The sequence below is a fragment of the Syzygium oleosum genome, unplaced genomic scaffold, assembly GCF_021117445.2.
Source record: "Syzygium oleosum isolate NSW1041296 unplaced genomic scaffold, Sole_v2.1 Sole_v2.05, whole genome shotgun sequence".
Lineage (NCBI taxonomy): Eukaryota > Viridiplantae > Streptophyta > Magnoliopsida > Myrtales > Myrtaceae > Syzygium > Syzygium oleosum.
In genome coordinates this window covers 9,238,128-9,263,298 of record NW_026607489.1, presented here as the reverse complement: position 1 = coordinate 9,263,298, position 25,171 = coordinate 9,238,128, and the positions used below count along the sequence as shown (strand labels likewise).

The 25,171-nt window shown below is 41.4% G+C and overlaps 3 protein-coding genes across 8 annotated transcripts; all 3 read right to left on the bottom strand.

Moving 5' to 3' along the window:
• Positions 1–426: 426 nt before the first annotated feature.
• Positions 427–5,283, bottom strand: LOC115681670 (uncharacterized). 6 transcript variants are annotated; one of them, XM_056311776.1, is made up of 4 exons: positions 5,066–5,283; positions 4,896–4,957; positions 4,434–4,485; positions 427–1,182 (listed from the first exon to the last, which is right to left on the bottom strand). In XM_056311776.1, exons 1-4 carry the CDS (start codon positions 5,273–5,275, stop codon positions 607–609), a joined length of 900 nt encoding a protein of 299 aa, XP_056167751.1. In that variant the 5' UTR covers positions 5,276–5,283; the 3' UTR covers positions 427–606. The 6 variants fall into 6 exon arrangements, with proteins under 6 accessions (XP_056167751.1, XP_056167752.1, XP_030461538.1 ...); XM_056311777.1 differs by having other exon boundaries at positions 4,592–4,908; positions 5,066–5,199; XM_030605678.2 differs by lacking the exon at positions 4,896–4,957 and having other exon boundaries at positions 5,066–5,221.
• Positions 5,284–10,165: 4,882 nt separating this feature from the next.
• LOC115681671 (uncharacterized) lies at positions 10,166–11,355 on the bottom strand. The gene is given in 2 exon segments (XM_030605680.2): positions 10,166–10,974; positions 10,976–11,355. Coding segments are annotated over 2 exon segments (585 nt in total). The 5' UTR covers positions 11,035–11,355; the 3' UTR covers positions 10,166–10,448.
• Positions 11,356–12,478: 1,123 nt separating this feature from the next.
• LOC115681669 (probable magnesium transporter NIPA3) lies at positions 12,479–20,250 on the bottom strand. The gene is made up of 9 exons (XM_030605671.2): positions 19,629–20,250; positions 17,054–17,110; positions 14,921–15,011; positions 14,691–14,851; positions 14,443–14,570; positions 14,209–14,346; positions 13,689–13,781; positions 13,045–13,150; positions 12,479–12,957 (listed from the first exon to the last, which is right to left on the bottom strand). Exons 1-9 carry the CDS (start codon positions 19,765–19,767, stop codon positions 12,854–12,856), a joined length of 1,017 nt encoding a protein of 338 aa, XP_030461531.1. The 5' UTR covers positions 19,768–20,250; the 3' UTR covers positions 12,479–12,853.
• Between the last annotated feature and the right edge of the window lie 4,921 nt (positions 20,251–25,171).

The following is a 25,171-nucleotide window of genomic DNA, read 5'->3' as shown; positions in this document are numbered from 1 at the left end:
TGCTGCACTTTGATGGGTTCTTTTCCGTGCTGTTGCTTGTATACAGTCGGCAATACCTATGGATCTGTTTACCAACCCTAAAGTTTAGTCTCTTTATCAGAAACTTTGGGTTCCATCTTCTCGATCAAAATTAGCTGTACATGGTTTCAGATCTTGAAGACGATCTGGATAAGATGCACTGTGTTATATGACTGATGTCATATGATGTTAATGGCACCAACCACTACAGCAATGGAAGGAAAAGCTTCTGCACTCACTGAAATTAAACTTTTTTGGGTCATTATGGAGTAAATTTGTTGCCTGATAATATCTAATATTCATTGATGGTATGGACTAAAGAGTCGCTAAACCGAGTCCTATTAGATTGCCTACAGATACATCACAAGGTTTCTGATAATTTATTTACAGAGGGCATAACATTTCGTGTAGGAAGAATAGAAAAATAACCTACATTACAAGGTTTCTGATCAATATTATTCAAAAGTTATACATGTATGAAGTGTCATGCTTCAGTTAACATATGTAAAAGACTATCTAAGACCTACATACAAAAGAATCCCGGCAAAATTATAGAGGCGCCGGGTTGGAGAAATGATCTTCAAAAGGTTAAAATCGAACCCAGCATCTCGTGCACTGTGCCTTACAGTCTCCCTTGCAATCAATGTTATAACCCAGGACTTTCGGATTTCGCAGCAGAAGATTGCGGAGAGACTTGCCCTTTATCCCCCAATCCTTTTCCAGGACTTTGACATTGTTCTTCACTTCGTCTTCGAGTTCGCATCCAAGAACCTCAGGGAACTTCTTGAGCAGTTTGCAAAGATCATCGTCTGAAAGGCTTAAACTCCTCAAATAATCCAAAGTGTCGCTTAGAGCTTCATAGGTGGGGACTTCTTTTTTACGTTCTTCACCCCAGTATGGTGAATGAATTTGGCCAAATGCTTTTGCTAGTATCTTGTCTTCATCCTCATTGCCGAAATTGAACGCAGAAAGAGCATCTCTACATCTTTCCCATGTCTTCTTCTCTTCTTCAGTTAAATCTACAGTTACAGCAGTTGCACGTACTACCCATTTATTAGCAGAGAGACTTGGCGGCCAAGCTAAGCTGGTCGCTTTAGATATGGGGCGACTGGAGATTGATGTGCTTAAAGCGGCGCTAGCAAGTGCAACAGTCACAGTGTCACTCTGTAGAACAATTCACATAATTCGATGCCATTACTGAATATTTCAAAAGAAAAGGAAAGTACAAGATCTAAAGTATGAATTACATTGACTTGGCATAGATAATCCTGCTGTCATGCTGTCCAAGTTCATTTGAGAGGTAGCGATGAAACAAAGTCAGTGTGAAGCACAAAAGATATCAGACAAGAAAATTAAACTGCAGAAGCAGGAAGCCAAATTATGTCTGTGAGCTACATATATAAAATTATGACTGGCGTTAGGAGAGAGATCGAATCCTTATTCCATTCATTCCTCATACTGTTGATCCTACTGTACCAAGTTTCCTATTTCGCCTAAAGAGATGCATCTAAGGGTTAGACTGTCGACACACTTCAGATAACCAATTTCAAGATGATAATGAGATTTTTAAGTATACTTGCAATTTTCTAAGAATTTTTGCTACGAGACTCTTGGATGTGAATTCGAATATTCCATTCAGGTTCTAAGTTTGCAAATATACAATTGAAAACCAAGATGATCCCGTATCTTTGTTCTTTCGCCCTAAATCACGGAAATGAGAGAGAAGCTTCTTTATGTACCTATAAGTCTGCAACATCTCGAATTCTCGGTATCTGACCTTTGGGAGAAAATAATTAGGATGATCCAGAAAAGCCAGTTCAAATTGTACAAAGCGCTCCGGGAACCAAGACTGGATAATATGATCAGCTTAGTTCTCACTTTCTCAGTTAGGATGAGAAAGAACTTCATCACGCACTATCGAAATATGTGTTCTCTACTCGAAATGTGTATCATGACTCAGCAAACAAGGAAGACCCCAACAACAGGACGAATCTGCTTTAAGTGATTCTCAAGAATATCAATGCAATGTTCACAAGCTGTAGTGCTGGGTGGTTCATGCCTACAACAAGCTTTTCGCTTGTTGATAGTAGACACAAAGGTATCATATGATAACAGAAACAAGTGCTTAAGCATACCAAGTGCTTTAACTAGCATGGCCCAGAACCATCAAATGCAGACGATAGTTTAAACAAAATCCACCTGCTCTGTAACTTGGCCTAGTTTCCAACACAGTTTAGCCAGCAAGGACAAACAGTTAAGGATCTTTAGGAGTGTAATTTCCATAGAATGTGGAGACTGCTCAAAGATTCAATGGGGAAAAAGGATCAATTCACTACTTTGCAATATATAGTGCCATCAGGAGATGGAATCCAAGGGTCACAGCAGGCTGAACAGGTTGCGGCATGCATGGAATTTCTTTGTTTCACTTAATTTTTATAGTTCCTCTAGCACACATTATTGCAACTGGTACTAGAGGTTTCAGTGATAACTTGTATTCCAATACCTTCTCAAATTGCCAATCCAACTCTAAAATCATGCTCATGCGCAAGAAAGTTCTTTCTTAGTAAGCTCAAATCAACAAAGCTTAGACCAGAATGTTGGGTCCATAAATTTGGTTGCTGTATGAATCTGTTGTGTCCATACATTTTATGCATAAGAAGTGTGTGAAATTCATGGACACATGAGCTGGTAAGCAGATTCTCTCGCACAGCCTTCTATTTATTTAGCTGGAGTTAGGAAATAACATGACAAGACGGAGACTGGACTTCCCACGGTGGTATGTAGCCATATAACGACGTAAACTAGAACCACTGGTAAATATTATCAAGGTATTTTGATGTCATATAATTGCAAAAGTTCAATCTTAAATATGTAGGAAGTATTGATTAATAAGCTATTCTATTAATAAGATGAGATCGACAGTGGCTACGCGTTATGCAACTGTGAGATTGGCCAAATAAATCTTTTTATGTCATTGTGCCCTATTATGGGTCAAGTCTGATGTATGATCAAAATACTCCTCATCTTTCCATATTGATTCATGTATGTCTTTTTAGATCTTCCTTTACCCCCGTGTCTTCGTCCTATAATACCACCTTCTCATTGGAGCATCTACATGTCCCATACGCATGTTTTTCTAGTTCTTCTACATGTATCTTTTACAGCTAGGCAGGCTGTGGAAAAGCAATTAACTGAAAGAAAAGCAACCAAACATCACCAAAATTATTGTCCTCCATTTGTTCCATCTCAAGTTGGAAGAGAGGGGGGAGGTGTTAGGGTGACTTATTGAGTGTGGACGGGGTCAAGTATTCTAAGCCACATATTTAGGAGACTTGCCCTGTCAGCCTGCTCCTCTCATCTCTCTTAACAGGTTCTTCAATCCGCAGATTAGTGAATTTTCTGTTTTCTTTAGGTTTCTTTGAAAAACCGTATGCATCAAGTGGGATGGGAGTTAAGTGAATAGAGGTATAAAGTAAGCCTCAAGAAGGAGACAAGGTGGTAGGAAGGAAAGAAAGCTGCAATCAAGGATGGGGAGGAGAAACTGTATACATGAAGTGGGATGGGAGTTAAGTGAACAGAGGTATAAAGTAAGCCTCGAGAAGGCGACAAGGTGGTAGGAAGGAAAGCAAACTGCAATCAAGGATGGGGAGGAGAAGATTACCCACCCTTCCTTAGTATCCATCCTTGCAGGGAACGCAGAACAGATTTTTGTGTACCCAAGAATCTGCAACCAAGGTGAGCCCCATAAAATAATAGAATTCCCGTAAAGTAATATCTCCAAATCTCGTCAACCCCAGCCTTGTTTTCACTTTCAGGGCCAAGTGAATCGCAATAATCAAGTCTCAAGATACAAATTAATCAGCACCTTCAATGAAGAAGCCGTGAATCTAACAGCAGGACACTGGAGGTTGGAGAGCTTGATAACTAGACATCAATTAAGCCCTTGTATTCCAACTTTTTTAATGGAAACGTTCTGTTCAAAACACTGCAAATTATAACTAATCCGCAAGTAAAAGGGCCCTCTCCTGCTTATATATATATCTTATTCAACCTGCTAAGATGATTACAGACGCAATGGACATAAGATTTCACAAGAAATTCTAATGATTCAGTTATGTACTCAGCAATGTATGTAAGCATTCGAGTTAGCCAGTCAGGTAAATAAAATAGTAATAGTAAATAGTATCTCGGGGAAATTCATAAAAGCAATACATTCCTTCATATCACTTTCTGTTGGTTACAATGCAATGAAAGACCTCTTCGTAGCTTATATCGTGAAAATAATTTTGCAGAAGGAAGCTAACTTTGAAGTGCAAACATGTGCTTCCTGATGCCAAAGAAGAATCGAAAGGCACTTCAATTTTTTTTTCCATGTGCCCGAATTCAATACAGAAGGGAATAAAGATTCAACTTACAGGCGTGAGGTTGAGCAGAGGTGAAGCCAAGGAATTCCCCACCATCCCTACACTTATAGAGGGAAAAAAGAACAGCCATTTAAAGGATAGCCATCCCAAGAATCAAAGAAGAATTGCGAAACTAAAATCAAAACAAACAAAATCCATGCAATAATTACTTTATTGTGAATCTCATGTAAATCCTAAACGCAGTAGCAAGAATGATGTCCTCCAAAAGGTAATTACACAGACCATCGACTTCTTTTCTCGCGAAAATCTTATCATCCCAAGAAGAGATCTTTGAACCTCTCTAAGCGTGTCCTCAGACATCGACACAAACACCCTAGCTGTTCCGGCCAAATCTCAACAAGGGTCGTCCTTCTTTTCTCAACAATTGGTCTCAAGCAGCTCCAAATGGAAAGGAAACTCTAACGAGTCGGTAAATAAGTCCCTAAAGCGAACCTGACGAGTAACGTCACCGACCTAAAGAATGACTCTGAAAATACGTAAAAACCTATAAGAATCGTTCTGGGTCTGCCTGAACTCTTCCGTTTCAGACAAAACAGGCAGAAAATCTAGCGTTAACCCGAGAGAAACCACGGCGTCCTGTAATGTCGGAGAACATCTAACGTGGGAATGATGAGGAACATTACCAGAATCCAATGGGCTCTCTGCTCAGAAGCTCGTGGGGAAGAGAGATAGACAGAAAGGAGAGAGAGAGAGAGGTGGGCTGAGTCCTTCGATGGCTGTTGGACCATGGGATTCTGCGACTCCTGGCTCTTGGGAGGGGGCGCCAAAGATTGGGAGGGGAAGAAGGTGGGACCTGCTTGTGCACACATAAGGTCCATGGAATATAGTACCATTTCGAGAGGGAAAACGAGACAAATAATTTCTGAATTTTACCTCAATATGCAATGCGATTTATTCAATATGATCCTTAAATTATAACCTAATGTGCAATGTGATCCCTGAACTTTTAATTTGTTCAATATCGTCCGTACATGTTCAATTTAGTTCCTAAATTATTAGAAAATGTTCAATGTAGTCTTTTCATTAATTCAAGTTTAGGGATTACATCGAATATTTTTATATAGCTTAGGGACTACGTTGGACATGTACCAGAAGTCTAGAGACCATATTAAACAAGTTAAAAGTTCATGGATTACATTGAATATTAGGCTAAAGTTTAGGGATTATATTGAACATTTTCATATAGTTTAGGGACTACGTTGAACATATACCAAAAGTCCAGGGATCATATTAAACAAATTAAAAGTTCATGGACAACATTGAATATTAGGCTAAAGTTTAGGAATTACATCGAATAAATTAAAGTTTAGGGACCTCATTGCATATCGGACCAAAATTTAATGACTGTTTGTATCGTTATCTCATTTCATAAATATTATAAATTTTTTTCGTTCTACTACGAGTCAAGATATAATTCACACTCCCACTAAATAATTAATATGTAGACAATAATATGTTATACATCTGATAAATAATTTGTGTGATGTTCTTACACTGATATGAACCTAATAATCCTTGTTAGTGATATTGTCGAGTGGTGGATAAATTATGCATAACATAGGAAATTTAGTGTTATAAGAACCGTGCCGGTTCTAGGTTCCATGGTCTCATTGTATGATATTAGAGCCCATTTCCACTCGACTAACGAAAGGTAATATGTCATTAGTTACCAGAAAAAATATATAATACTTTAGATTTGATTTCACAATATTCGCCGATTCCGGACATGATTGGTTCAGTTCCCCATCCCAAAAAAATAGGAACTGAAGCCTGTGAACAGTAAGTTTCGGGTTCATGCCTTAAAATTGATTCACCGTGAAATCAATTACCCCTAATTTGAGTGCCCAAGTGCTCTTCCATATATATTTTTTCAAGTGAAGAGGGGATTTGAGTATCGAATTCACTATAAAACGATCCAGCCTGATAATGGATGGCACGCCTTGGATCATCTTGGACGAGGATCATTGCTTCGAAAAGACTCGGGAGTCCAGGAAGCGGATTCTACTGGAATTTGACATGTTTCACTTCCTTGAACATGCATTTCCTTTGGATGGACAAATGTTTATGCTTGATCAATGTGCAAACTGCTCTGACTTTGTTATGTTATGCTTAATCAAATGAGCAGAAACTGGAATGCAGAGAAACTCTCTGGTTCGTCACAGATCATCGTCTCCACATGAGCTCTTGTACTCCTCGTCGTCTTCAGTTTGATCACGACGGCCAAAACAACCAACATGAAGTTGATTTTGGCCTAATATTTTTCGGCAGTCGATGTTCCCTTATGGCAAACTTACAACAAGGTACAGAGGAAACCCTTTGTAAATTCTCGGTGAAACTTGAAGCAGTCGGTACTCGGTAGTGTTGATATGTTAGGCGCATTTTGCAGCAAGGGGGAAGTGCGGTGCATAGAACGGAGTGATCTTGTTGAAGCATTGGCGAAGGATCTTCCTCAGGGCACAGTTCACTTCGGATGCCATGTGATCTCCGTGACATTCGACCCCGTAACTTCTAATGCAGTTCTGCGACTTTACAATGGGATTGTCATGAAGACCAAGGAGTTGTATGTATCTTAGAATTTCATTACATGTGATATAATTAGTAACGGCAATGCTGCGAATGAACTGGATCATCTCCCTAAACTAAAATCCCAATGTACATATACCCGATCTCCATATGGTAATTTCTTATAGCCACATAGGTACGTAAACTGCTATAACGTAATTTACGCTACATGTCACTATTTTGTACATGAGTTAACTAGTCTCTTTTATCGATTTGGTTCCACTGTTAAAAACCAGGAGTTCCATTCTTTTTTCCCAGTCTTGGAAGAGTTCCTCTCATTTCCCCCCTTCTTTGACAGGTTATGATAGGACGTGATGGGGAAAATTTCAAGGTTTTGAAATAACTTCCGATGAAACGTATAAGGTTATCCGCTACATCTGCGATTCGAGGTTTCACGGAGTCGACAACCTCTTCAAACTTGGAGGAAAAGAGCAAGTTTGGCTCGGAAGAGTACCCGTGAACAACGCCTTGGTTTATTAATTCATAACTCGTCCTTAAAGACCTACAGGTAGAGTGTTCCTGTGTCAGCAATCTTGCTTATTTCCGCGAGCAAAATCAGATTTCGACAAACAAGCAAAGAAAAGGACAATAACTGAGGAAAATAAGCAGACTCGGTTATCAGAGCTAGTAACTCATCTAGAATGGCGAAAAGAGTACTTCAATGTACTTAGGACTGTATGCTTACTTAAGTTACCAATGACCATCATCTATATCGGGCAGATTCACAGATATCAAAGAACCAATAGTTGATTAAGATGTCAAGCCTCGAAATCATCAAGGATTTCCCGGAAGAGATGAAAGAGATGATAGAAAACAGCGACCAAAGTTCGTTATCTTGCTAGAGATTCAGATACCGTGGCCCATGGGATTTAATGCTAGGAAGCTCCAGAAAAGGAACCGTAACGTTGCAGGCGATGCATTACACGCTATGAGTCCGCTCATCGGCCAAGGCGGCTCAGCGAGTCTAGAACATGCAATAGTCATTGCAAGATGTTTGGCACAGAAAATTTCAGAATCCGACAGAAACACCATATTTGAAAAGTGTACTGTGGACAAATGTGAGGAGGCCCTCAATCAATACGGGAGGGAACGGAGAATAAGGCTAATCAAACTGTCCACGCAATCTTATCTCCTGAACAAGATTTTCGAAACTTTGTCCATGGTTGTCGAGCTCTTTTGTATTGTGTTTATGGCCGTCATCTTCAGGGATTCAGCAGGTCACAGTCAGTTTGACAGGGGCCACCTTTAAGATGTATCAGTCCGGTCATAGCTCGTGTCTTCAGTCTGAGTTACAAGAGGGACCTGGATTGATATCTGAAAGAAGAATGAACCACAGTGCAGTAACAACAATGCCTTCATGATTTACTGTCTTTCGCAATTTGGGTGAAGCAATATGGAAGGAGCCCAGCAGAACAAGACAGATGATATTGGCTGTCACATTTCTTTTATGAACTAGTCTTTGCAGCAAATTGCAATGCCGAGGCTCTTCGCTGAACAGATTCTTTGTGAGTTCATCTTTTATGATCTGAAATGTGGGTTAGAGTTTTGATTATACAGCAACAATTGTAATAAGTGCAGACAATCAAACGAGTGGTTGCTTGTCATCCACACACAACCATTGGCAAGTCTGTGGCACTCTCTAGTTCCAGCAGTAAAAAAACAGTCTGGGGCACTTTCTAGGATCAATTTAGAATGAACAAGGAAGAGATCAGAAGGCAGCTTAATCGCTTTCTCTCTTTCCAATTGAATCTTGGATCAAAATAAAATTCATACAGAAGCCCCAGGGAGATAAAATTGCAGTAATCTTCGAAGAATAGATGAGAAAGCACATATATATTTTTCCAAGGAACTCTCAAAGGAAAAAAAAAAAAAAACCTCAAAAAATCATTAATAATCTCATTCCACCCTAAAAGAGCCAAAAAAGAGTGATTCTATAGGAAAACATGTCGAAATCTCGCGGAAATTTGGAAGTCCGAATCGATCCGGTCAAAACAGGCACCTGGCCAAGTAATATCCGAAGCTCGTCCTTCACTGCTCCTAACTGGGGCGCCTGATCCAATGAAGCTACGTGCGTAGGGCGTAACCAAGTTACGTCTCTTTGGATGCCTGGCGTTCTTGTCCAAGCCCACAGTAACTTATAGAATCTATAGAATCATCTTTATCTTGTGCATACTGGATTGTCTGCATGATTTATACGATTGCTCAAGTTGTGTAGGTTGACTCATTTTACTGGTTGGTTCGTTATGCTAAGAATTAGTGACTTGGAGTAATATTTCCTTTTCTATAAATTTGATTCAGTTGATGACTAAATTTCTGAAAAGAAATGGCAAAAAGAGCAAGTGAGGTCATACCAAAGGAACTCAGAAGGAGGACAATGTGCACAGTTCCTCAAACAGCTGGTCAGGTGAGTGGAAAAGGTCTTCTTGTCGACCTTACAACCGTAGTTTTGCTCATAGATCTCTTCTCTAATCACAATGCTTAGCAAGTGGCCTTAAAGCTAACATAACTTTGAACCGAGTTAGAGAAAGGGAATGCGAATTGAACCAATGAATGAGGAAAAACTCAAAAAGGGAGGCACTTCAGACATTGCCAAAGCGAACTAAAAGCCTTTCTTCTTAAGTACCACACCACTTAATTCGTTGTTACCTAATAAACCCTGTTTCTCTGACTATGTTTTCCTGCAAAATTTATGTTCAAGTACTCTTCACGGAAAGAAGTACTGATCTTGGGGTGTCACGCTCGCCACCTTAGGCATGTTATCCGATGCACATGGATGAGACGATTTCCGTGTCCACAAAAATTAATTGAGATAAAAGTTTCCTTTTTCCTTTCCAAATTTAACAAATTCACTTTTTCTTTAGTGCTGCGCCTAGGCCAGCATATAGGACAGGATGATTCTGATTCTTCTCTCTGATCTGTTGACAATTGTCCATTGGCTTTGCTAAGTGTTATACATAGCCTGTCGAGGTTGAGCACAGTGAAAGGTCTCTTTACATATAAATATTGTCCGCACTCCAGACATTGAACAATTTATGCGCAAAAGAAACTTTATAAATCTCCAAAAAAGAGATTCCAAGAATTCCCACCATTCTGGGGAAGTTAAAGTTACAACCTAACGTTAGATAATGAAACACTATTCATGAATTCTGGGACTGATCCTATGAATAATGTCAAAATGGGGAAAAATTCTCTCAATCGATAAATTAATCAAGAATGATCTGGACTTGGCCATAAAGATTCCTTAATTATGTTGTCAAGGAGTAGAAAAGATGCCAAACATAAACTTTGTCAACAATTAACAGATCTGAAGAATCTACATTAACAAACAACGCAAGTTGATTGCTTTGTCTGGTGCTCCTCTTTTGGGCAGCATAGAGACAAAATGACAAGGCAAAAAAAAAGAGCGAAATTGAATTTTCCAATGCAGGGTGATCTTCATCGGGATCACCATGGGCATGGCTTCTTCATGGAACCATGCGTGTTGTGACCGTGATGAAGCAAGAAGAGTTTCTTCAACACCTTGATCAGCACCACCACACCCGGGGGCGGTGTCCTCCTCCTAGCAGACACCAATGCACCACCAGTCCTCGACACCGTCCGCGCCTTGACACCCCCGAATCCCGCCATCTCCCGCGACGACGTCGACGTCGACGACCACGACGACGATGACACGTCGGGATGCCCGCGGCTCCTCGGCAACTCCTCGTTGAAGTCCTCCCACAGCATGTCCATCTTCTCCTCCTCCTCCCCACACAGACCGCCACCTTCTCCGCCCACCATTTCGCCGAGGACCCCCTCGTCGTCCGAGCCCCGCGAGGACGACCTGTCTCGGAGCGGAGGCGCCGGAGGGGGCGACACGGGCCAAAGCGGGGGCGAGCAGATCGAGCAGGCCGACAGGTCCGGGATTCCGGGGAAGCTGAACCCTTCCTCTGCCATGAGTTTGGATGGTTCTTGGTATGGGAAGTGGAAAAATGAAGGGAGAATGATTGAGGGTATTTGGGTTTGGTGGGCTAATTGGCCATGAGATCATGAAAATTGTAGACGTAGCTCAACTGCTACAAAGTTTTACTTCCTTTGTTTAGTAGTAGGGGGAATCTCCAAGCCTATTAATTAAGCAAATTACAAGGGAGAGCCGTGGTTTCTGTAGGTGGATGTGATTTTAAATTTCCCTTCTCCTATTTTTCTATTGCTCCGAGTTTCATTAAATTCTGGGGATGGTTTGGACCAATTCTGAAATGATAATGGGAAGACAAATGGATGGCTACCTTCTAACAAACGACAAGCATTGACGGATGGAAGCACCAAAATTCATTTCAAATGGTGGAAAAAAGAAAGATGTAAAATAAATGACATCTTATCCACCGCCGGATTGGTAGGGATGATTATGCTCTGATATTGATTTTTTTTTAATTTATTTTGCTTGCTCGAGAACCCCCTGATGGTGAGTTTTTTACTACTAAGGCACGCTTTCATTTCGAGAACGTTAAAAAAGTATTTGCGTGCGTCTCGGGTCGACCACGTCTCCACCAAGAAAGCGACAGCCTCGAAGTACTACTTACTCACATGACTTGCAAAGTGGACTTTTGGATGGTTACTATTAGCGACTTACTAAAGATCGTGCTGTCATATGAGGTCATGCGGAGACATGTTTTGCGTCATTGCTCATCGTCGGATGATCGAAGGAAGGTCGGGAGATTTCTCGACTCGGGGTGAAAACAACCGCCTGAAACCAACCCATCTGGACATGATCGATCATAGCCATGTTCATGTAAACCGGATCAGTCATAACCAACATGCAACCAATCTCTCGACCTGATCCATTCAAGGCGGTTTCACCAATTTGAAGCGCTACACGCATAACATGCAACAAAGGACATGCGCAGGAGGGAGGAAAAAGCAAAAGCCGATAATGAATTGACATCGAGCCGGAAGGAGCGTTTTGAACTTCTCTCCATTATCACAGGTAAGTAGAAGAAGAAAGGAGTCGCATCTTTCCCTTCATGTATCTGTGAATGTACCAATCCTAGAGTTTACGCTGGCAAGGAAAGAGGCTAATAACGAAAACATCACGTTAGGGAGCAAACTCAATACAGAAAAGACTCACTTGGACTAGCAACACGACACCCGTATTGCTCTTAAATTAACAGTGTACTCAGCAAGTGGGAAAGAGCTCAGCATTTAGGCTACGATCGGGAGCTCTATCCTACATGCAGCAGAGTAAGCTTGAATGACGTAAGAGAAAGACGGCAACGGTGAAATTAGATATCATAAGTCAAAATTCAGCTCTTTTGATAAAATTAATCTTAAATGAGCTAAAAAAACTCGAAGAAAGAACAAATATATGCTTAAGGCCTGACTTCAAAAGTTCAGAACAGGAACTCAAACGCAATGCGGTATCTGCAGCATTGCAAGCACTATGGGCTTCATCAGTTAGAATGCTACTCCGAGCACCAGCAGTGGCTATTTGACGTGTATTTCCTCAAAAAGGCTCATCAATATAGACAGTACTCCTGTCATCTGACAGTCCGACCCAAAGAAATTTCTAGTTGATAAATTCCAATCAAGACAATTCCATTTTCTCTGCAAATTTGAGCTGGAAATACAAGTATACAAGAACTCTGTACTTCCTATTACAATGCGAAAGACGTTCCAGGAACAGCATCATGTGGAAGCTTTTTGAGGATCATGACTGCTGCCATGCGAAACTTCATCGTATTGACTGGACCCTTGACAAAGAATTTCTTCTTTCTAGGCCATCATTGGGATCAAATGGAGGATCATCCAAAAATGTGACGCGGCCTAATATTCTTACGCAAAACGTGTTCAACTACAGGGGAAACAGATAGCATCTATGAGGATCTTAAGGACTCAGCTGAGCGTAGTGGAATACCTTCTAGGTCAAAATTATCCTCTTCCGAGAGCTTAGAATGCCGTGAGGATAAAGATGGTGAGCCTGCAAAATAAGCACAACAAGATTAGCTTGTATTACTTTTTGTTTTGAGAAACAATCCAAAGCTTCTAAAAATCGATGAGGGCGCACCATCCACCATGTCCTTTGTTCTGTGGAGAAGAAATGTACCACCAAGGATTGTCACAAAACCACACATCTCAGTCACTATCTGAGTTGGATTTTGCCGGTCCCAGTCCTGTTGTAGATATTTTTTTATAGATATAATTAGTACAATGACGTTTAAGTAAAGCAAAAGTCTGATATCAAGGTAATTCACCCTATGACGAACTACCTGGGAGACAAACTATCCAAAGTGAGACAAGCTATCCAAAGTGTAGCAAGTCATACTACTTAATGTCAATGCTTCAGATGACATTCAACTAGCAAGGAGATTCTTTCCTCAGTCGAAGTCATCCCTTCACAGCATGACAACAGAACTTGAGAAATCTCTTCTTATTACTTTTCCAAGATTGATATCTACTTTCTGATGATTTTCCAAGAATCAATATCCACCATGAAAACATCTTCTATAACACAGATAATTATATGAGTTGTATAGCACGTTTAATGTTGGAATCTGTCCGACGTGATTCCAAAGATATCTCACATGATCCGTTTCATATATGACCACTACTGAAGCCAAGTTGATGAGGATCCATAGACATAGTTATGCAAGCATCAAATGTCATGATGCAAATAAAACATACTCAGAGAAGATAACCCAAATGTTTTACCTTAAACATAATTACGCTAGCCAAAATAGTTAGTGACGTAAACATCACATAGTATATTGGTGATACAACAGCAGTATTGAATGTATCAAGAGCCTGCAATGATAAAAGAACTAAGTAAAGTTAGTCTTTCACAATAAAAAAGTCAAACCAAGTCCATGTCTAGTCAAACACTCTGCTGTCCCATTGGGTGGTACAGAAATAAGAGCAAAAAGAATTAAAACTAAAAACTGGTGCATGAACTATTAATTATAGCAAGGATCAAATGTAAGGATATAACAAGGTAGAGCTCGAAACAAAATTTGGCAAGACATGGAGCATTAAGTATGAACAGAGGAAGAGAATTCAAGTATAATCATGAACTCCCAACATAAATTGAACTCCATAAAGGTACAATCTGTATTTTTCCACCTCCTCAAACAGAAATTATATTAAGAAAATGCAAGCAAAAAGTTACATGTCAACAAGGCAAGATTCATGTTTCTAAGCTTGAACAATTGCATGAGCTCTAGATCTGCATTACCTTGTTCAGATAGTTCATTTGAGTGATCACACAGGTACCCACAACCATGATGAAGGCCCATGTTTGAGGATATATTAACTGATTCATCCCTGAGAATGTTAACTTCAAAGCTATTCCAAGTGCTTTAACGCTCATGACCTACAAATAGCATAATACTGTTGAACAAATAATAGCAAAGTAAATAAACAAGAAAGTTGAACTTGGAACACAAAAGGATTACGGCTGGCTACATACTGATAGCGACCCCACAAGTGAACACACACCAATATAGACCATCACATGTGTTTGTCCATACTGCGGTACAAAATGGACAACGAGCGTGAAGACTGCTGCTATTACCAAAGCCGCATACAGTAGAAAGGCTGCAATAGATTAATTTTCAAGCATGAAATAAAGCAATTCATTGATATACAAAGAAAATTACAACTAGATAGTTGTACAAACTGACAAAGCAAAAGTGAAAACACAATCTGTTTGTATACCTGGCTCTGTAGCAAGATCCCACACTTCCTTGACAGACTCAATTTCCCGCTCTGGAGGAGCATGAAGTACAATCGTTGTTGATCCAACAACGCATAGTATACAACCAAGAACCCCAAAGATATGTAGCTTTTCTCTTAATATAATATGTGCAAGTGCAGCACTGCAAAAGACATCTGAATTAGCATTCAAGAGAGTTTCAAAAGCTTGGCTCTTTATAAAATCTACTTGCCTAATTATAATACTCAGTGCACCAAGAGGAGTAACCAAGATTGCCGGCGCAAATGCATAAGCTGCAAAATTCGCAATTTCTCCCACAACCACTGCATTGAAATCATCAGCAGTTTAAAATGGCTGCACCTATCAACTGAATGGAGTAATATAGGGCCCCAATAGACAACATAACAGGTTCAAAAAAGTTTTTGACGAAAAGAAGATCAAAGAAGAAAATTTGTGCCAAATAGCATGAAAGCGTGGGAGTGTATACCATTTACTCTAATAATCAAGAGACTCAAGAGAAAAATTAAATAAGTAGACCATAACAACTGTTATGACAATTTTCTGCAAGACATTAACAAATAGATTAGGAGATCTAAACAATGAATGAACACCCCAAATTCTTCTGTGCCCAAAAATTTCAATCTAATAGGAAACTACTGAGTATTAGTTCCAACTAGGGCAACTAGCGATCAGTTTGACCAGCGCGGGTACTTATGCTCATAAACTATTGTCCCTTTAGTGTCCCCATCCTGAAGTTACCCTACCCAATAGATGGATAATAACAACCAACAAGCACTTGGTTATTGGAGAGGTTCATCTACATTCATCTTCAATGAAATGAAAATTGGGTTGATCCATAGCAATTCAGGATGTTCCTAAAGAAGTAGAGAGTAGACATAAATTAAACAGAGCTATATACGTTTCATATGCAATTGCAAATTGGAGACCAGCGAAACTATGCAGACGGACAGCATTTCAAATAAGCTGAACCCAGTGAGGTTTATTCTTAGATTCTCCACATACAATGTGGTACCTCTGATTGCTACAGATACAAAAGCCGACTGGGCTTTTTAAGGGGCCTATACATCTTGGTTGCATCTTCTTCAGTACAATAAGACCTTAGCACAGGATATTTGTCGTCCTGATAAACTAGAAATCCTACTTATTTTTTACTAGAACTCAACTCCATCTTTACGGGGACCCATTGTCACGTAAATGTGATTACTTTCAGGCAGGATGTCAAAGGCATTCTCATCTGTCAGAGGCATCAAACATCAAACTCGCCACGTTGAAAAAAGCCCAACCAAATTAACTACGTGAAGTTCTATGCAGGCCATACCACAAGAAAGCAGCAACATTGGTTCAACTTATTATAATATGGCATAGACTAATACACTTCCATAGTAATTAAGGGGAAGTTATGAGTTTGTTTGGCTCCAAGTTACATTTTCAGTTTGGTTAATAATAGAAGTTTTTGAAATACTATTTTTGCCTTGAATATTGATTTCCTTGAAAAGTATTTGCTACAATGTTTTCAATATGCAAACTCATGCCTTAAGTATTTGCCACAATGTTTTCAATATGCAAACTCATGCCTTTCATTGTCCTCCTCCTAACTATGATTCAAAATGAATGAGACAGAAAAACTATTTCAGCTTTCTTCAAATTCGAATTTAAAAAAATCAATCCCCTCAATGAAGCCTAATGTTATCATCAATTATTTTCTCACCCAAAGTTGCTTTAGAGAATTGTGTTCGAAGCTAGAGGCTTAAGCCAAAGTGGAGAAAAGGGGAGCAGAAAGCCACTTAAAGAGGCACTCAATTTCCACATTCACAGCACTTTGCACTTTATAGGATTCTTACCAAATTCATTCTAAAATGAGGCCTTGAGAATCTTATTGTGACAGGAGGATCTTAACTGCAAACCATGGAGACATTATCCATACACAACAAGTTTTCAATCACCAAGATCATCTAGCAAAGCTAAAACGAATCTTAACTCTCATGTTTCAAGATACAATGTCCAACTGCTTCCTTTTAAGCAAAGTATAAGTTCCTTTATGAAGCAAGATGGAAGTGCCTGCCAACCCATGCTTCAAGAAACCTTCTGAAGCCCATATTATCCAACCAAATTCCACGCGAAAACCAGGACTTGCAAGAATTTGGAAAAAGAAAAATCAAGAAAGGTAGGACCATCATATAAAAAGATTTTCATCAAGTATTGGCTATTATTGAACTTCACCACAACAATCCTAATACATGTAAAGCAGTAAAAATATTCTCAGCGCAAGGACCATAGTCTGATGAGGCAAAATTTATTCTTCTAGCATTATGTTCTCCACCAGCAGAGATCAAGTAAAGCTCACTTGTAATCATGCCGACCCACCAAAGAGGCTCATACAGATAAGAATAACCTCCAACACCTGCAACAGATAACCGTCTGTTTAAAATCCTATTTAACCAATATGTCATGGATTCACGTATAGCACATCCTTTTAAGGGAGATGCGAAAAATGATTGAGAAACTACAACAGCACGGATATTCGTAAACATTCGAATAAATAAATAAAAGGAGAATATTCGAAAAAACATATTATTCTGCAGTTGAGATATAATAGATATAAAATCTGTTGTGGCTAAAACAATTTTGCGGTGCAACCGTGCTAGCTATAGGAAGTGTCAAAGTCCACTTTGATTTCCTGCAAACAAGATTACAAAGCTACACTTCTTCTTGAGACTAATCAGAGATTATATGGTGTTGATCTAGCAATGTCGACTGCTAATAAATGATTTTGAGCTCATAAATGGTGAATTCTCTCCATTAGTTTCTGTCCTCTCCTTTACCAAACTTGTGGCAATTTTCCAACAGAGCAATGTCATAGAATCCATATTATGACTCTGATTATGCGATAAAAGCATTAAAAATGTTGTTTCCAATAATTGAAAAACAGAGGGCCTTCGGAGAAAGAGCAAAAAGATATTAACCAACAGGATAACTGTAGAGCATACTAATAAATCTGCTTTGCAGGTAACGGATGATTTGGAAACTTTTGGCGAAAGAATTACTTGAAGATCGATGTAGGATTCGTCATAATCAATCGTTTCCTAGGAACTGCCACTTTCTTAAGAGCATTCACAATCACCTAAAGGGTGCACAAGCTCCATCAGTCATCCACAACATCTGTTGTTCACACCTCCAGGCTTAAGCATATAATGGCAATCTCTTCCATAAGAAATTAAAACAGTCAAGACACTGGCAATGCACTGAAGATGGATCTCCATCATACTTATTTGTATAAGAAAGAAGGTACGCCTTCTATTAACAGAATCGTCCTCCCTGACATGAATAAACTTTCAAGTTTCAAGAAAAATCTGATCACTCTAGCCCAATTGTGAAATTGAATCACAATATCTAAAAGCGGGTGTTAAGAGAAGAAAGACGCCTTAGGCTCAGCTCAAAAGAATCCAAGAAATGGCTTCCACAGGGAGATTATAGAAGAAACAATAGCCATCCGCTTTATGGCCAAAGGAACGGGAGTTCAAACTCCAAGAAGGGTAGGATACCCTCCAATTTGGTAAAACCAACACTTGATCAAAAAACAACGGTGCAAGAAGAAGCAACCTTTGCACTCAACTATTGCCAATACTATGTGAAATGTCATAAAATTGCCTAAGGACTTGAACAGCTGAATCAGGAAAATGCCATGTAACATCTGCACATTGGCAGATCTAATGCAAGGCACTAATTACTCCGGAGAAGACAAACTGTGTCTCCCCCATTGGATGAGAGTTAGGATCAGTAACATCTGCACATTGGCAGATCTAAGGCAGATTGACATTCACAAAAGGCCCCATTGTTCTTATTCTTTCTCGAAAGTACCATCATTTTTCTTTCCATCCCAGCATATTGGATCCGGGAAATGATCTCTCAGGGATAGTCTTTTGCTGTCCAACACAAGTGATCACACCAAGCTCATTATTTAGTGTAACATCGGAGTTGCTTCATCCATCTTATAATATTTGCGAGGTTCCAATATAACCACCTTCCAACATGTTTCTCAATATTTCACCTCAACAGACATCCTGCAAGATAGTCACTTATGAAAATCGACAGCAACATAAAACCAACACCACAAACATACTCTCTTCCAACCACGGCTGGAGAACCATCATGTGCATTCGAGCACCTCCAGATCCCTGTACAAGATGCCAGAAGACTTAGAACCAAATTCCTTTCAGCAGCAGCCCCAACTTCCTTACTGCCTTAACCCACCCCCCAACCCCAAGAAAAAAGGGGAAGATAACCAAAGTGTGATAAATCAAAACGAACAATATGTCCTGGATTCAAGCCCTCCTCATCCAAAGACAGAACAGCAAGTAGAAAGGAGCAAGGACGAAAAAAGAAAGAACTAGATTTGTTCCTTAAGTTCAGTGGCAAACTCTGTAAGATGTATGCCACACAAGAGCCACTAACCCACGGTATCAAATGAGAGTCAGATCAACAAATGGTGTGTCAATCAATTTATTCCAGACATCTAATTTCTGTAAATGCGACAGAAAAAACAGATGTGCTCATAATATAACCAGTAGGAAAGTTACTTCCCCAGTTTAAGGGCTATGAAGTTCACAGCAACCTTACACATCTTAGCCGAACGGAGATCCCATAAAGAACTAGCAAATCATCCACTCAATTCACACACAAATCAAAATCCCCAGTAAGCACGCCACTTAATTTTACGCGAAAACCCCCTGAAGTAATGCAAACCCTAGTCCCGGCAGCAGCATCAAAGTGCCAAAGATGAACAATTCTCAAGTAAATCCACATCCGCACACCACTACGCAAACCAAGAACTCGACAAACCACATCCCCAATCGAATCCGAACTACAAAAAAAAAAGGCCCCACGCCTCAGGACCCAATGCCGAATCGACGGGATCTTACCTGCCCTAACGCCCGAAGCCCCGGCTTTCTTCAAGCCCTTCTTCTTGACGATGAAGCTGGCGCCGATGAAGAAGCTGGACGACAGGGCCAACACCAGCCCCTTGATGTTGTCCGAAGACATCCCCTTGTACGAGTCCATGCCCGAACAACGCCCACCGAAGCCCCCCACGGAAATCCCACCGACACGCCCCGCGACCCTAGCAGTCCCATGCCCCGAGATCCATGCAAGCGCGACCCATCGTCACTCTCTTCTCCTCACCGACGACATCGCATCCTCCGTCGCCAAGACACGCGCGCGCGCGGCCCCCCCCAATTGAGCGGGGTAAGGGGGAGTTCGAGAGCCGAAACCGAAAGCTCACACCAGTGCCCCGCACGGTACTCCAGAGTAAAAGGACGACGCGATTGCGGAGGATCGACGGAGACGCGGCGCCGCGAGATCTGAGGAAGGAGGGGGAGGGAAGATGCCAAGGCGAGAGGAGGAAGCAAGGAGCTGGAACAGCTGCGAGAGAGCTCGCTCCTTTGAGATCCCGATGGCGATGGAGAGAGAGAGAGAGAAAGAGAGAGAGCTTGCGGGAGAAGGAAGAACGCAGTGGCGGTCGCTGCGGGGGGGGGGGGGAGGAGATCGACACTTGTATATATAGAATATTATTTAGATCGGAGGAGGAAAATGGAAGGGACGGATACGAACTGCGGGAGGCGATAGATGACGACACCGTAATTTCCCCCCTTTTCTTAAATCCGGACAAAAATCGGGAATTCCGAACCTTGGAAATCCTTAACGACCCGGTCGGACCGCCCGCGTGGAGATCCCACACGGCACGGCGAGACCGGGGGTCAAGGCCCCTCCGCTCGCCCGCGAAGACGAGCCGTCGTCATCGACGAGAACGCGCGCGCCTTTCGACATGTTCCGTGGAATCCCACGATGACGGAAGCCCCCCTGACGGTCTTAATCTCTTCCCACCGTCCGAGAGAGGAAATCGTAAAGCTCTCTCCGCCGGGTCCGTCGGCCTGATTTCGCCCGGAACTACCACGACGTCCGAAGAGGCGCCTGACAACTCCGGCGCGAGCTTCAGAGGGCTGAGCGTCTCAAGCCTCTCCAGACGGTGCGCGCCGGCCGTTTTTGTCGAGATATTAAGATCCGACGTGACGGCTAAGGCCAAAGGAGGGCCGGACAAACGCATTACTGTACCATATTTAAGTGGTCGCTTAAATGCGTGCCTACTTCGAGGATACGGTTCCTTCAAATCTTTTTACGAATTCTTATACCATTCGCCTTTCTTTCGGGTATTTATTAGGGCAACCCTTGGCGATAAGATGGTAGAATTTGCACACTCGATGCCCAGCATCGATCGATGCTGTGGCTTTGAGAATGGTTTGGGTGATCGATTTCCAGTCTGATACGTTTTTTCCCTGCAAATGGGACAAAAAACAGAGCAGAGATCCCAACGGGTCGGGTTCGAATGATCCGTGGGCATTTGGGCCTCTTTGAATCTTCGGCTCTGGGCTCTCTTGCTCATATTTAGCAATCTAAACCTTCCTAAATCCATCTCAAGAAAAATAATCACTGAAAACCTCCCTTTTTTTTTTTGGTCGAACTAAAACCTCCCATTTTAGCAGGCGTGGGAAAGGGTCATTTTCAATTGGGGATTTTCTTCACTTGCATCGTAGTATAATTTCGTGGAAAAATCATGCCTTGCTGTCGAGAGAAAAACAGGAAACACTCGAGTCAAGGACATATGCAAAAAGGTTCTTGTCCGTTGCCATTGACGTTGCGCGAGAACTAAAAATTATTATTGCGATCCATCGGGATCTCTAGCGTGTTTCTTTAGAGTCATTCAAGTCCTATCTAAACAGTCAGCCGTTGCCGGAGTAAACGGACCGGATCAATCCGGAACTGACGGTTCTCAATTCTAATTTATTAAAATCGGTGAGTACTGGTCTGATTTCCGATTCTAGGCGTGGAACTGCCCACCCGGATCAAGTTGATAATATATATTATATAATTTTTAAGAAAAATCTCCAACAAAAAAAAAACATTTTGAGAAAAACGAAACCCTTAAAATCTCTAATTTAAAGCTCAACGCCCGTCAATTAAGTGCTCGCCTTGTCTCATTCTCACTTTGTCTAAGTCATCTTTCTATCTCTCATTCATAGTCTCGACTTTTAAGCTCAACGTCTATCGACTCATGGTCTCGACTCTCAACTCCTATCAATTCACGGTCGCGCTTCCGGCCGTTTATCGCCTTCCTCTCTTGCTTTCGGTCACCTCCATTTGTGTGAAGCTTTGTAGGACTAGTTTCATAGATCCACTCAGAAACCAGACTAGACCGGCAGTCTAAATTTTAGGTGGATCCATGGAACCAATGGAAAATTTCCGATTCCAATTTTTGGAAACTGATCCATAATAGGCGATTCCCGATTTCATGGTGGTAACCACTCACCCAGACCATACTCACCCCTAGCCATTGCTGCTGATCAGGAGAGGTTTTAAAGACCATCGCTTAGAATGATACAAATCTCTGTGTCTTTTCTTTCTTTGCATTTCATATTTTTCCAACTTGTTATCACTAAAGCACGAGCGTGACTTTTTCTTACGAGTCTTGTGAAAATTATATTATCCATCCCATTTAATCTACCTGCCAAAGATGTCCTGTGCATAAGTTCTGCTCGACATCCTGTCAATTGCCAAAGGAAGATGCAAAAGAATCGCATAAAGAACTCGGGGACCCGTCTGTTTCACAGAAAAATTGATACTTAAAAAAATTATATTTTCAAAGAAGTCATTTATCAGTAAAATAAATGGTATTTTTTTTTTTGGGTGTGTACTTGGAAAATGAGTTTGGAAATCCTTTTTCACTATTTGATCCCGGACAAATGGCTTTTCCTCCCCAACGAGCTCGACACTTACGCTGATGGTGTGGTCTTGAATATTTCATCCATTAAATGAACCTCGAACCAAGTGTGTCGAGAAATCGAACCAAATCAACCGGCTTAAGATGTTCTCATCTCTACTTTATAACTTATTAGGAAATTAGCTCAACTTAATCAAGATTCGTATGGATCGGGGCAATCATAACTATCGACCATGTGAGTTTCACGGGTCAAACGTCGTTCATCATACCTCATCCATAATGGGCTCGAAGCAAGAAGTTTTGCCTTACGCTTATTGGATGATTACGAGCAATAACATAACTGGTCCTTTAATTTTTTTTCTTTTTTTTTAAAATTTTTATTGCGATCCATGAATTTTTTTTGTTCAATTTTAAAAAATCTGCTCAATTAACGCTACTTCCAATAAGCGTGCTGCCAAATCACATATAAATTTTTCCAACGTGAACCGTCAGGATGGGGCTTATCGGGTCAAAATAATGATATAAACTGTCAACTCATTCTTTCAAAGTCGACAAACTTCTTTTCCTATTTTTTTTTCGGGCCACAATTATGAAAAGACAGTTCGGATGCAACACGGACGCTAGCATGACTCATCTCACGTCCGGGCTAATGGAATTTTTAATGGGAGGTGACATTATGGGTCCCACCCTCGGGAGTTTTTCCTCCTATTTCTTCTCTCTTGAGCCTTTTGAAGAACCTGGTCAGGTCCTAATTTAAGTCCTAACGGTGTTAGAATTTTTAAAAGAACCAAATTGAAAGAAAAGTTTAGAAATTATATTGAATATTGAAAGAATGCTCAGGGACCGTTTCATTTCGTCGGCGTGCGTGCGACGTTATCAGTGTCGCTAGACTCGCAAAAATTGGAAAGTGGGTCGTTGGCGAAGTGTGTTTTTACGGTCGAGAGTCGAACAAAAAGCGAAGACGAGCAAAAGAAACAAACACGAGGGTCGCGCGCACTGTTCTCAGTCGAAGTCTCTTCTGCAGCTTGCAGCATCAGTCAACTCCACCTCCTCGAACCCAAAACCTACGCCATTGCAGCGCTCTCGCTGTCTCTCTCTCTTCCTCTTTTTTTTTTCTTCTTTTTTCTCGTTCCTTTTTTTCTTGATAGGCGTCTGTTTTCTTGTTCTTGACCGCTCTCTCTCTCTCTCTCCCTGCTCCTTCTTCCGCTCCTTCTTCTCCTTTTCCCACTATCTGAATCAGATATTGCTCGTGTCGTGGCTCTCTTTACATGCATGCCCTTGGGTTCTCGAGGCTGGCTGCGAAATCTCTCATTTACCACATCGAAAGAAACCAAAAGATGGGCTGGTGCGCGCATGGCAATCCTTTGCTCGTCCCGCTCTTGTTCGTCTTCTCCTTCTACCCTTTGGCCTTCTCTAACCTGTCATCGCCTCAAATGGCAGTCATGATCGATCTCTCCCGGAAAATCCCGAGTTCTGACTTATCGTGGAACATCACCAAAGAGCCCGACCCGTGTAAGTGGGATGGGGTCACATGCAGTCCGGACAACTCTTCCGTGATCGAGCTCTCTCTCTCTGGGCTCTCTCTCGCTTCCTCCGATTATTTGCCTGTGATTTGCCAGATTGAATCTTTGCGGGTTCTTGATCTGTCCGACAACCGCTTGGCCTCACTCCCTGATGAGCTCATCACTTCCTGTGGAAAAATTGGTGGGCTCAAGCGGTTGAACTTCAGCAGGAATGCGTTGGTAGGTCCTTTGCCTTCTTTTACTGGTTTTCTTGGGTTGGAGGTCTTGGACTTGTCTTATAATCGTATGGGGGGAAGCATTGGCTCAGAATTAGACGGGTTAGTCAAGTTGAGGAGTTTGAATCTTAGTATGAATAAGTTCGACGGGTCAGTTCCAGTTAAACTGTCCAGGGCTCTGGAGGAGCTCCAGCTTTCGGTGAATGAATTCGACGGTGAAATCCCTGCGGGAGTCGCAGATTATCAGAGTTTGACCCTGGTTGATTTTAGCCAGAACCGGCTTTCAGGCTTTGTCCCCGACAGACTCGGGGAGCTCCCAAAGTTGGAGGTGCTGGTTCTGTCTTCCAATCTTCTCGGCGGAAAAATCCCCGATAGTTTAGCTAATATCCCATCACTTTCCCGTTTCTCTGCGAACCAAAATAACTTCGGTGACCCAATTCCCAGTGGGTTAACCAGGTCTCTCAAAAGTTTGGATCTTGGCTACAATAAGCTGAGTGGGTCTGTTCCGCCCGACCTTTTGTCGCGGCCAAATTTGCAGTATGTGGATTTGTCGTACAATCGGTTGGAGGGGCCGATACCTAACAATCTATCGTCTCACATGTTCAGGTTGAGACTGGGTAGCAATTCACTTAATGGTACGATCCCTGCTGATTCGTTGGGAAGCCTCGAGAAATTGACTTACTTGGAACTGGAAAATAATAGCTTGACAGGATCGGTACCTCCTGAACTGGGCAAATGTCGGAGTTTGGCCCTGTTGAATTTGGCGCAGAATAATCTGACTGGTCCCTTACCACCAGAGTTGGGAAATCTCAGCAGTATTCAAGTCATGGAGCTTCAGTTTAACAACATTGATGGGGTCATCCCAGGCCAAATTGCGCAGTTAGCGAGTTTAGAGCAGTTGAATATCAGCTGGAATCTGCTGAGTGGTACCATTCCATCTTCCCTTACAAACT

What these genes read in the sequence shown, in the direction of transcription:
- LOC115681669 (XM_030605671.2), bottom strand. Translation starts at nt 19,767, where the DNA reads ATGGACTCGTACAAGGGGATGTCTTCGGACAACATCAAGGGGCTGGTG. An exon ending in GGCTTCGGGCGTTAGGGCAG is followed by an intron (nt 17,111 to 19,628) that starts GTAAGATCCCGT and finishes TATCTGTTGCAG; the next exon opens with GTGTTGGAGGTTATTCTTAT. An exon ending in GGATCTTGCTACAGAGCCAG is followed by an intron (nt 14,571 to 14,690) that starts GTATACAAACAG and finishes AATCTATTGCAG; the next exon opens with CCTTTCTACTGTATGCGGCT.
- LOC115681670 (XM_056311776.1), bottom strand. Translation starts at nt 5,275, where the DNA reads ATGGTACTATATTCCATGGACCTTATGTGTGCACAAGCAGGTCCCACC. An exon ending in AGAGAGCCCATTGGATTCTG is followed by an intron (nt 4,958 to 5,065) that starts GTAATGTTCCTC and finishes CTGAAACGGAAG; the next exon opens with AGTTCAGGCAGACCCAGAAC. An exon ending in TTTTCAGAGTCATTCTTTAG is followed by an intron (nt 4,486 to 4,895) that starts GTCGGTGACGTT and finishes TCCCTCTATAAG; the next exon opens with TGTAGGGATGGTGGGGAATT.